The sequence below is a fragment of the Adelges cooleyi genome, unplaced genomic scaffold (genome assembly GCF_023614345.1).
Source record: "Adelges cooleyi isolate 19-005CV unplaced genomic scaffold, UGA_ACOO_1.1 ACOO_flye_CR_arks_rails_tigmint_CR_PRNA_11, whole genome shotgun sequence".
NCBI classification, from domain to species: domain Eukaryota; kingdom Metazoa; phylum Arthropoda; class Insecta; order Hemiptera; family Adelgidae; genus Adelges; species Adelges cooleyi.
Genome location: NW_026095763.1, coordinates 170,238 through 182,964, shown reverse-complemented (window position 1 = coordinate 182,964; position 12,727 = coordinate 170,238). Strand labels below are relative to the sequence as shown.

At 33.7% G+C, this 12,727-nt stretch overlaps 1 protein-coding gene and 1 long non-coding RNA gene across 3 annotated transcripts; one reads left to right on the top strand and one right to left on the bottom strand.

Moving 5' to 3' along the window:
* The first annotated feature begins 1,975 nt into the window (after positions 1 to 1,975).
* Positions 1,976 to 4,823, top strand: LOC126847615 (uncharacterized). The gene is made up of 2 exons (XM_050587921.1): positions 1,976 to 3,134; positions 3,204 to 4,823. The coding sequence occupies exons 1-2, from the start codon at positions 2,071 to 2,073 to the stop codon at positions 3,394 to 3,396; spliced, it is 1,257 nt and encodes a 418-aa protein (XP_050443878.1). The 5' UTR covers positions 1,976 to 2,070; the 3' UTR covers positions 3,397 to 4,823.
* A 4,240-nt stretch (positions 4,824 to 9,063) lies between these two features.
* LOC126847623 (uncharacterized) lies at positions 9,064 to 12,310 on the bottom strand. 2 transcript variants are annotated; one of them, XR_007687105.1, is made up of 6 exons: positions 12,169 to 12,310; positions 11,404 to 12,103; positions 11,179 to 11,285; positions 10,320 to 10,433; positions 10,093 to 10,247; positions 9,064 to 9,198 (listed from the first exon to the last, which is right to left on the bottom strand). It is a non-coding gene; the product is annotated as an uncharacterized LOC126847623 (long non-coding RNA). The 2 variants fall into 2 exon arrangements; XR_007687106.1 differs by having other exon boundaries at positions 11,987 to 12,103.
* Positions 12,311 to 12,727: the final 417 nt, after the last annotated feature.

Sequence of the window (12,727 nt, the reverse complement as noted above, 5' to 3'; positions counted from 1 at the left end):
ACTGCCATTGCCACTGTAAGTATTATATTGACTGTAGTTTATTACTCACATTTTATGGCACAACCGAACGGCACATTTTGTTTAACAAACCACGAGAGAGCTCGCTTATTTAAAAATAAAATACTAATAGAATTAGACAACCAAAAAAAAAGCAATTATAAAAAAAATATGGAGATGTATAAAAAACATGAACTAGATAATAAAATAAATAGAATGTTTAAAACAATTATTAAAACTTTTGGAGAAAATATTTTTATAAAAAAAATGATAAAAAAATAATAATTATTAGTTTATTTTTTTAATTTTAATGTATATTTAGAAGGTTTGGGTTTTTTTCATATAGTAAATGTTAAGAAATATTACAATAAATAATTTAAGAGAAGTAATTATTAAGTACTTAAGTTTAAGTTGATTATTAAAACATACTTGTAAATATTTATATAAATTTGTAATAAATATTGTTTTTTTTTTGTGCTACCTATTTGTAATTTAGTTGTAAACTTTCATATAATCAAAAAAAATGTTCTTCATAGTTTTCAAAATGTCACAAACTAAAAGCTCAAATTATTCCGAGGTATGTTTAAATTGGTTTAGAGGAAGTAGAATCGTTTAGAAAGAGACGTTCAAAAACTTATTTTTTAAAAAACTTGTTTAAGTTATTAGACTTCACTACATTTTTTGAATATGCCACATCTTTTTTATTACCAAAAATCAAAGAAGAATGTCAAAACACATCAATCAAATTTAATTTATACCTTGATTGTGTATACGAAAATTTAATGAGCTTTGAAATTAGAGATATTGCCTTCAAAAATTCAAATGTTTTCACAACATCAGGTTCAGATGTAACCTAACTATTAAAATATATAACATTACCAAAAAAACTCCAAAATAAGAAAGCTGTAAACATCTTCTATAACAATGATGAAAAATGTTTTAAATATGCTATTTCGTCTAAATTTGATGTGCGTAATAACAAAAGTAGATTTCTTAAAAAATATTTCAATTATTTGGAGATAAGTAGTAAGTTAGATTTTAGTTGTGTAAAATATCCAACTCCAATCAGAGATGATAAAAAAATTGCAAATATTATTAAGTACTTAAGTTTAAGTTGATTATTAAAACAAACATACTTGTAAATATTTATATAAATTTGTAATAAATATTGTTTTTTTTTTTGTGCTACCTATTTGTAATTTAGTTGTAAACTTTCATATAATCAACAAAAAATGTTCTTCATAGTTTTTAAAATGTCACAAACTACAAAAAGCTCAAATTATAGCGAGGTATGTTTAAATTGCCCGTTAAACGTAGACCATCTTATTCCGGCAAAAAAAATACACCCGCACCTTAGGAGGAAGCATGGTGTGGAAAATGTCCACGCTGGGATATATGGAGGATGGTTTGACGAGAAGGTTTTTGGTGTAATAGAAGATTGGGATGACGAGGCGCAAGTTCCAGCAGCAATTAATAAAAATGTTTACTTTCCGTACAAATCTTAATTTGTATAATTTTTTTTGCTAATCTATAAAATAAAATAAATGTTGATCACCCTACTTTATAATTATCTTTTATTCTCTTTTAGCAGTCGGTTAATTGTACACTAGAATTAAACTATACAATATCATTCAAATACTCTATGTTTGTAGGTACTTAATAAAGTATGATGTGTTATGACCCTACCCTTCAGTTAACCAATAAAGGTTAAGATAAAAGGTCAATGGCCGAACTCAGTCGTCGTCGTCGTCGTCGGATACCAATTTTAAATTGGTGAACAAGCAACCAGTACGAGGTTCGCGGCGGCGGCGGCGGCAAAAAGTCGGCGCGTGTATGCACGTGGGCGGACGAGTTTGCCATATGGTCGCGTGCGTCTTTAAGTGGTGGCGCGTGCACGGACGTGGGTAAAGTTGTTTATAATAGCGTTTCGTGCGTAGTTAACGAGTTAGTGCGAGCCAATGACGCACACAACTAGCGATATAAATACAAGTCAAATGGACTCGAAAATTAGTGCCGTTCAACACTTTAACCAAGACACACCGAAACTACGTAGTTCTTTTTTTCAACGACGAGATGGATTTCCAAGAAATAGACTTATTCGCTCCGACTCCTTCGACGTCCACGGTTCAACCTCCGACAAAACCGACGAAGCAAGCTACGCTGAAGAAACGGCCCAACTCCAAACTGGGGTTTTCTTCGGGGCAGAAACATCCGCCGCCGACAAAACGCACCAAACCGTTGACGGACGGGCAGGTGATCGAGTTGGACGATTCGGCCGACGAGGAACACAACAAACTATGGAAGAACATGCAGTCGACGACGTTACTGAATTTGCCGGTAAAGACGATCGTCGACTTGGGCGAATTCACAAATTTTTCGGGCTTTATGGAGGTTCTCCTCGAAGACGACGTGCCGCAGCAGATGTTGATGCCGTCGATAGCCGTGGTCATTATGATGGCTGTTCTGGTGGAAAAAAATCCAAGACCGGGCATGCCGAAGGCGGAACTGTTGTCGACACTGCTGAATTTTCAAACGTGGAAAACTCCGACCACGACGTTCATGACGACCTTGAAGAAGAAATTTTACGAGATACCGATATGCCGTATTCCGCAACCGGACCAGTCGACGACGGCGGACCAGGGCAATTTGTTCGACACTTATCTCATTCTGGCGGCCCAGATATATTGGAAGACGACGACCGACTGCTTGGAGAATACGCCACTCAGCTCCGTAACCGATATCTGGGCAGCAATTTCGCATACCTCTCGGACATATGTGTCCCTGAGGGACGCGCGGAATTTGCTAGCCTTTATGCTGAGTTTGCAATGGGACTCAGACGTTGCGAACAAAGTACCCGTGACCAATTCCGCATCGTGTCGGAACACGGGGACCACGTGCACGTCGTCCACGCCTGTTCTTACGCAAACTCAACTTGTCGCTGTGCCTGGATCCGTGGTAGCGCCGTCTGGAGGTCAAGACGACGAAATCGATATAGACGACGAGTTTTCGTCGCTGACCTCCAAATTGTCGACTGGAAAAATATCCTTGGATATTTCACTGCAAAAGGATACGCAGTCAAAGACTGCCAAGGCCCACGTGATGATGGAGGATTTCGTTTACGAATTGAAAATTTACAAGTAAGTCCGACGACGGCGATTGCAATACGTGTACGATATATTAAATTTTTTCGCGTACTGTTGTTACAGGAAAGAAGAGATCCGCAACCTGGACCGCTCACAGTGGTACACCCGTGTCCACGTCAAGGGAGTGGGCACGACCAAGGCGAACCATCCGACGAAACGAAAACTGGATGGTTTGGTGGGCGATCTAATGGCGGATCTCAAAACGAAGAGCAACTTACGTATGGAAAAGACTTTTTGCTATGGCCAAAAACACTAGAGCAATTGCTTCAGTCCTATCCCTGTTGTCCCCCCGACGCTTTCTTTCACATCAAAGAATTCTATGACAATCCTAAATTAAATTTCCTCGATGATTCCTCTAAAAAAGTACGGGTGTCCCTGCGAAATTGGTGCGCGCGTTAAACAGTTCACCATGGAATATCAGCTATTTGCACGATTCCATAAGGTCGATTCGGCAGCAAAGATCGTCTATAGCCCATCAGAATATAATTTAAGTGTGTTTTTTTATAGTTTATGTCAAATCATTTATAAAGATAGAATTCGCCATAATAGATACCATTATAGATCCTTGGATTGGTGCCTAGGTAGGGCGAACGTCGTTAGTAACACTAGTTTCACCAGCACTGACTTAACTCAGTTTGAGAACCATCTGGTAGCCTATTTTCATAGGAAACTGAAACTCCTCGTTAAGACCAACTATGAACAGCAAAGGCGGGTATGCAAAATGCCAAACTTCAAATTTCAGTTAACCAAATGCGTTTATTATTTCAAAACACTTAGATCTAAATTCAACATTAACTTATTGTCTTTACAATATTTATCTACGGTAGCGCGATATTTCGCATTAGTATTATACATATATAAATTTCGAGTGCCTATATTCATCCAACGATCGCTCACGCTATCGGGTCGTTCGCGATAGTACGGCAAGTCTATAAACACTTTGATTTCAACCAAAATTATAGATAAACATAAATAGTTTTTTAATAAGTTACCAGAAAGATTTCAGTAAGAACAAATTATTTTCAATAGTTATCAAGTAACGCACAAATTAGTCACGTTGTCAAATTTTTAAACATTGTACACGCTTATGTTTATGACAGCATTGTTAGCGTATAGGCGGCTGTTAAATATTTTTAATATCAATGATGAATCCCTTCTTTTTTTTTTAAGTAACGATATTAAATCATAAAAAACTGACTTTTTACTTTTTAGCCAGTTTTTCTCCCATAAAAAGGTCGATCAATCTCTAGGAAAAAAAAATATATATATATATATACCGTTTCTTATTCTTTTATCAAAAAAAAAATTTTGCATTACTACTACTTAATAATCAAACCCCAAACTGGTCCAGGTTGGCATTTTTGGTGTTTATTTTTATTAATTCTAATTCAAATTATCATTGCCAGGTCTAGGATTCATTTCGTAATAATAGATTTCGAATTTGTAATCCTAAATCGAAACGACATAGCCTTGATTAGTGGAGCGATATATAACTCATTAGACAAATTCAAACTACAAAGACTAACGGGAAATCCAATTATTTTTAAAGAAAATAGAGCTCAAGAACCATTCAACACGGAGGACCACTTGGAAAAGGCGATGAATCGGTTGGATAAATTTTTTTTTAATGATCAAATAAAACTACAGGCTGTTTTTACAGAACTGTACGACAGTCTCTTTTTAGCAGATAATAACTTAAATTCAGACTTTCTGAAATCATATTATATATATATATATATATATATATATATATATATATATATATATATATGTTACATTGTACAATTTGTAAGTTTAACTATTAACTAAAATATGAGTATGTAACACGTGTCGATTTCACATCGAAACCAAAAGGGTTGAACTTAACAACGAGGCCAACTGCTAAAAGAAACGTAACGTTTTAGCAACTACTGCCAACTATAGCCAATTTTGTCTATACGAAAGCTGAACTTTGCACCGCCACTTGCTCCTCACCTTTGACGTAAGCGGTTGTCATCCACGCGCAGACTTTCGATAATTGCGAGGATTCCCACGCCCATTTAGCGAGCGGACCAGCATAAAAGGGAGAACTCCAGCCATAGCAGATTAGATGATTCCTGACACTGACAACGTACACTCACTTGCAATCATCACCCATGAGCATTTTGAGCATATATTGTTAAATCTGACGTACTTATCTTTACTTATACCATATTAAAATCATTGTGTTTTTAGTCGAAGTTATTTCATTTAAACACTTAAAAAACCTATCTCCACGATTGTGAAGAGATGCCTACAGCCTACAATACAACACGCAGGGCTACAGGGTCTTTACAATTATTAATAGCCTGATACCAGTAACCAGATTATAACAAGAGGGACGACCCTTAAACGGAGGTGAAGAAAAAACTGTGGAAGGAGGCGTCAAACGTCACGATTTTCGATCATGAATTGTAAACCAAAACAAACGTTCCTAGAAAAGGCCAACAGAATCAACGCGATGCGTTGGCCTATCTCCACGATTGTGAAGAGACGCCTACAGCCTATAATACAACACGCAGGGCTACAGGGTCTTTACAATAAAATAGAGAAATATTATTAAATATATAAATTTTATAATAAAATATAAAAATTGTATGATATATATATAGAAATATTATAAAATAAAGAAATTTTATAATGAAATATACTGTGGTCGAAACTTTAATGAACATATTAATTTATTAAACACTGATATGTTCAAGAGACATTGAAACAAAGGTTAAATAATGAACACTGTAAAATGCCACTTTAAAAACAGGTATATAGATCTCAATTCAACGTCAGCTTTCCCAAACCTAAAAAAAATCTCAACAACACGTGGAAAAAACGTTAGCTGAATTTAAAGAAGTATGATAAACATCTATTAAATAAATAAGTAGCTAGAAATACGAATTCTGATGAAATAAAAAAGAGCAGTTATTGAACAAGAACTTAGTGTGGTATCTTTTGATTTAGGTAGAAATCTAAAAACAAGCAATTTGTGCTAACATTTATTATTTAACTGTTTATGATACCTAACGGTAAAATATAACATTATTGTTCAATGTGTAGAATCTGAAACCTAAGAAAAAAAACATTTTCTTTCTACTCTGACAACTCAAGTGGGCAAAATCAAAGTAAAATTTTGTGTTCTATTTAGGAGTATATCGCATTTAAAATAAAAATAAAAATTACTCAAAAAAAAAAATAAGAACTTATACATAAAAAAAAATCAAAGCACTTTGATTTCAACCAAAATTAAAGATAAATTTAACATTATTAGTTCTTTAAGAAGTATACCAGACAGATTGCAGTAAGAACAAATTATTTTCAATAGTTATCGAGTACAAATTAGTCACTCAAGTCAAATTTTTAAACATTGAACACCATAAAGTTTATGGCAGCATTGTTAGCGTATAGGCGGCTGGCATATACTATTAATATCAATGATGAATCTCATTTTTTTTTTTTGTAATAATATTAAATCATAATAAACCGGCATTTACTTAATAAAATGTTATTTTACGCATCATTCAATGATGCTGAAACTGGGGAACGACTACTATTGTTTTGTTGTGTGTGAACGCGACCGTAAACCGTTCTTTCAGACTCGCCAATAATACGGTAGGTACATTAAATTCAATAAAAACCTTTAAACAACCAAGTTATTTATTTTTTCTTATTATATAAATATATATAACTCCATCCATATACTAATGGCATATTTTTCATTTTATTGAAACGTTTGACTATTAAGATTTCGTTTCACATCGAGTATAGTATAACCATAGAATAAATTTAATCAGAATGGAAACATAGTAGGCATATTCAATGACCTTCGGCCATTTTCTCGTTCCTTTATTCTTAAATGTATATCCATTTTAATATTTTATTTCACCCAGAAAACGAGCGCCGTTTTTTGTTTACAAAGTAGGTAGCTTTCCATTTCGGTTAAATTTATTCCATGGCATTAATATCAAATCGATTACATAACAGCTGTTACACACGTAATCGGTGACACGTAGCCGGTGACACAGAAGGCGATAACAATTTAATAAAATTGTCGTCCATCGAATTGCCGCCTTCGGCAATGTTGAAAATTTAAAAAAAAAGAACACTTTTAACTAAAAATCCAATAAAGAGAAACGTATTTTAATAAAATTGAATGCTACAATACATACCCGTCACACGAAACGGAAGTGCGTTTGAAATCCATTCGACGTTGGCGGCCATCTTTGCCGTGTGCACCACAAACAAGCAGCAATTGGATACAGGCGCGATTTTTTCATATCGCGCTGAAAACTATAACGTTAACGACGGAATTTCGAATACAACCGCAAAAGTTAAAACAATTATACAGGTGCACAACATCAATTGATGTTTTCAAGTAAAAAAGCATTACATTACATTAAACATTTTAACGAAACGTTCGACTCTGTGCGTTGTCGGAATGGAATGGGCGAACGGCAACCGAACTTCTGCGGGCGCCGAGCGAACGAGGCCGCTGACGGCTGGAAATGGACGCCGATCGGCCGGCAGTGGTGGGGATAGAGGCACAACGGAATACAAATATGGTTGTTGTCGACTGGCTGTAGTTCTGTTGAACATTCCATTGCACGATTCGTACACGGTATACTAACGCTGTATTAGTAAATATATATATATATACATATATGGGTTGTAATCTCCAATAACGATAACCTTGTTTCGAGCTTGTCTGACCGATCACCACTGACGCACTGCGGCCTGTGCACAGATTGAATGTGAAAGGCATATCAAATATATATATATTATTATAAAGTTCTACAAAATATTAAAAATTCCCCGATCTCACTGTGCATTAAATGTTTACGCCTTCACACACGTTATAAATTGTACTAATTAGGTATATCGACATTTTTGGAACACATTGTTCTTTACCGGGCACCCTATGTTGTTTTACCTTACCCCTATATTTTATTGTGCTGTAGTCTCTTCCAGTTCAAAAGTTATAGCTACTCAATCATATTGCGAATTATCGTTGCCCTAGTTTGAGAGTAAACGGGCAAAGTATGTTTGCCGCAAACATTGCAGCGACATCGACATTCACTTTTTTTTTTAATAATATATAACACCAGTAGGATTGCTGTTATTTCAAACCGAGTAGACGAGAAGACATACTTGTTTTCAACCATCACTCCTTTTGATCTCATTTACTGTAAAGGCACACCGCAGGACTATGCTGCTACACCATGTTACTACAGTTAGCCCGGTGAATTTTCGACAAATCAACGCAAGAATCATTATATTATATACAGCTTCAACTAACGCTATAAAAAATATCCTAAGGAGGGATTTCAATATGATTATTTTGAAAGAACTTGTTTAATTTCTTAGCAACTTGTATAAATACAAGAGGTTTAATTAAATTTAGTTGTATAAAATTATAAATTTAAATCACCAATAGATAATAACCTAGTTTTTACCTACACTAATAAATACTTAATAAGTCATAACTTATTACATAGCTAATAAGGGTATGTATTTTACAGCTAACAGGTGGTAATTACAAAATGTTGCGATGAGGTACTTTAGTTTGTTTTAACTTTCTACAATGTCAAAAGTCTATTGTACAAAGTGTACAAAAAAACCTTATCTGGATTATCAAGAGGTGAACGTTTTTTTTATAAATCATTAGCAGTTAACAATCTTAAAAATCCGACTAAGTATGCCAAGAATTTAATTTAAGGTCAATGTTTAACATATATTCGAAGAGCGAATTTGTCAAACGTTCTAAGTGCCAAAATATAAAAATTGAACTTTATAATTTGGTTTGTATTTCATTCATTACCGGAAACACTTAAGCATGTTTTTATGTGTTAAATAAGATTGTGTTTTTATAAATAACTATTTCTCACTTGACAAATATACAGCATTTCTCGGTTGCATAAAATTTCTCGCAAAAAAGCCTCAAACCCTCGCTCGAAAATTGTTGATGTCCCATATCTTTGGTTATGACATCCAACGTCCCAGTTTGCACAATATCGGTACGACGGTTTGAGGTCGGTTTCGGAGATGTCTGAAGTCAAAGGAATAAAAATAAATTACAGCAATAACAAATAAATAATCATATCTTTGAATATGACATCCGACGTCCCAGTTTGCACAATATCGGTATAATGGTTTGGGGTCGGTTTCGAAGATGTCTGAAGTCAAAGGAATAATAATAAACTACAGCAATAATAAAAAAAAAAAGCCAGTACAGTGGGGATGGGGAGGTCACAGGTCTACAGGAATTATTATAACTAAAGGTGATAAAATCACTTTTAAATAAATACTTTGATGCGAATTTGTGAATAGTCGGTTCAAACCTAACCAAAACATTTTCATGGTAAAATCCTAACAACTTTAACATTTCTTTGTATCTTAAAAATCAATTTAATTATAATTGTAATCATTTACAATTATTGTTAATTATTATTAGCTCGATTTAAAAAAAAAAATAGTATTAAATACAAAAAATTTGAGTTGGTGTGGAAATGTGGTAGGTAAGGACTTTTATGGGTCAGCTGCGATAGTAGAAAGTTAACATTATTTTTGAAAATTCTACCTGTTCAAAAACTCAAGTATTATTACTTGTTCAACTAGTTTCTAGTAGTAGTGATGTATTAGTAAATATTAGGAAGACATTTTTAGTTGAGGTATTTATTTAATTTATAGGAAGCCCTTACCCCCTCCACCAGACATTTTGCTTATGGTTTAAGATTCTAAATCAGTCCCTGATGATATATCACTTCTCGCTTTTCTGAGTACAGCACATATCTACTTGTATAAATAATTGTTTTGAGTACATGATTTTCATTATGAGTACACGGTCTACATGCGTACATAGCAAAGTAGGAGGTGGATACTCAAGGCGGGTACTGATTACACCACTCATTATAAATAATTAGTTAAGAGAGATTTACAGTACCATTAACAGAGACTTCAAGCACATTCTCTGCCAGTGGAAATCAAATACCGTGGGCTCGACACTCTCGTTGGCTGCGTTAGCAATGGTCTTATAAGACATCACCAATACTTTTGTACAAGTTTACAAAACATTCATCAGGATCAGCATCTAAATTTCTAAAATGTTACAAAATAATTTTATACTTTCTTATTTACTAATTGAAATAATGAATTAGAAAAAAAACATACTTCAGTACAGGACAAAAACACTCTTAGCACGATCGAACGATGCTCTTGCTATTGATTGTCGTAAGCATGATTCAACCAATGAAAACAAATCCCTCCAAGTCTCAATGCTGAAATCTAACAGAAATGAGATGTTTTAATGGGTGGGTAATTTTTTTTTTTTCATTTAGACTGTTATAGCATCAGTTTCCAACATTTTTCACTGTTAATGGTCAACAATCAACTGTCCTATAAATAAAGCTATTAATGTTCAACATACATCATTTGTGTTATTTAAAGTAATTGAAAACAGGAAAAAAGTGAACTTTAAACATTGAATAAAACTTATGCTTCTATTACAGATATCAACAAAAACCGATGACATAGGATGTATGACATAGCTTACTATACTCTTCTAAAATTTCATAATTTTACGTTAATTACAAAAAAAATAATAGGCAGTTTGAGAATTAGCCAGTTACACATCTTAATGATTTCCACTAAACGCGGTATGGTAGATATTAATAATAGCAATAATATATTCAACGCCCCAAAAGTAAGAGTGCAACATACATAATAAATTATAGATTATGAATGGTATTATACAAAAAAAAAAAAAAGGAAAAGAACACAATTTTTTTACAATGAACATTACTTAACAAAATAATTAGTTAATAGTTATGTAAAAACTGTAGTTTTGGGGGTGGAAACTTACATGAAAAGTGGGACGTGAGTGAGTATTGAAAATAGAAATATAAAATGCAAATGTACTTGGGAGTTCTGGACTATCAAAAATATTTATTTAAATACCTTTATTCTTTCCTAAGGAAACTGTCCATTTTAGCAAGTGTAAAAAAAAAATTATTTAATAAACAACCATTACTTCATTATATGCATATTGATTAATAACGACCGAACAATTTTATCCATGTGAACGAGTTCTCAAATATTCTCGACCAAATTGTATGATACTTTTTTCTTTCCGACTCCCTAAATCAAGGAATAGAGTAGGTATTAGTACTGCTTACCAATTGTTACTAGTTAATTAATATTACAAGATTCTTTTAATACCGGCCTAGCGAAACATTTCTACACTTTAAGAAAGTACCTGTGCGGCGGACCAAAACTCGTAGGCGGTGTCGAGTTATGATGAAGTTGTGGGGTGGAAACCGGTCGCATTCAACTCGACGAGGTACCTTCTTAAAGTGTCCGGAGTATATAGTGCCCAGAACCGGATTTTTGTTTACACTGTCGTCTGTGCTACTGTTATATGCTATAACCTTCACACGCCCTTTACACAAACACACAACTGCACTAAGCTTATTATTACTCATATTATAATGATGTCACTCTGATGGGTGTGGAATAGTCAATGCATCTGTTATAATCGGCATACTTATTATACAAATACAGAGGCTGACTCATGGTCGGTACAGAGCACACCTGCATGGTTATCTGGCGTAGTGATTAAATCAAATTGCAAATATATATATAAAAACTACTTAGAGTCCGTTCCGCTCAGATAAGCTATTTGGGAAAAACATGTTATTGCCATTTTATCGAATTATTTAATTATGACGAATTACTATACTCATGCAAGATACAACTCTGTAGCAGGCAGTTTGTCTATTTTATGTTTTACATGTGTAATAAATTTAAACTTATAATTTAAAAAGTCTTAAATTATTTACAAATCCATCTTCCTGAATTGGTTTCGACTTGAACAACATACACATTTCTTAATAGTTCTGGTACTTGTAACTAGAACTATTACACTACGAAGGTGTGTCCTCTCCGACATCGGAACACTATAAACGATTATGTTTCATTACAACACTGCTATAAGCGTAGCATTAAAATTTATTAATCGTACCGATTGGATTGCGAGTGTTAGAAACTTTTACACAATATGTACTTAATTGTAAGTAGTTTTCAACGAATAAGTTCAATAAGTTTGAGTATGGCACGTCACTATTCTGGTTATTAGTTAAATATCAGTTGAAAATATATTTTAAGGAAACGACAATTACAATAGTTATATCATAATATATAGATTATTAAATACTAAAATAATATAAAAACTGAAGTATATACTGTATTATTTTTTTCTATAATACCTCGCAAAGGCACAAAAAAAAGTAAAAACTGACTAATATGATAACAGACGAACGACTGCGATAGTGCGATAACAAGTTATTGCTATCTTTTTTTTCGAATTGCATAAAATCCTAATGTCTACTACCTATTAGGCTAGTCAAAAAAATTGTATTGCGATTTCATTTTTAGTACAAGTAGAATTAGTTTCTGAGGAAGTCATTTGCCAACGATTTGGTAGCAATGTTTTCAAGTTCAACTCATCACAATTATTCATCATAGTATAACCAAATTTTTTTCTTTTCGAGGGGGTGGATTTTGAAGGAACATAGGTACTT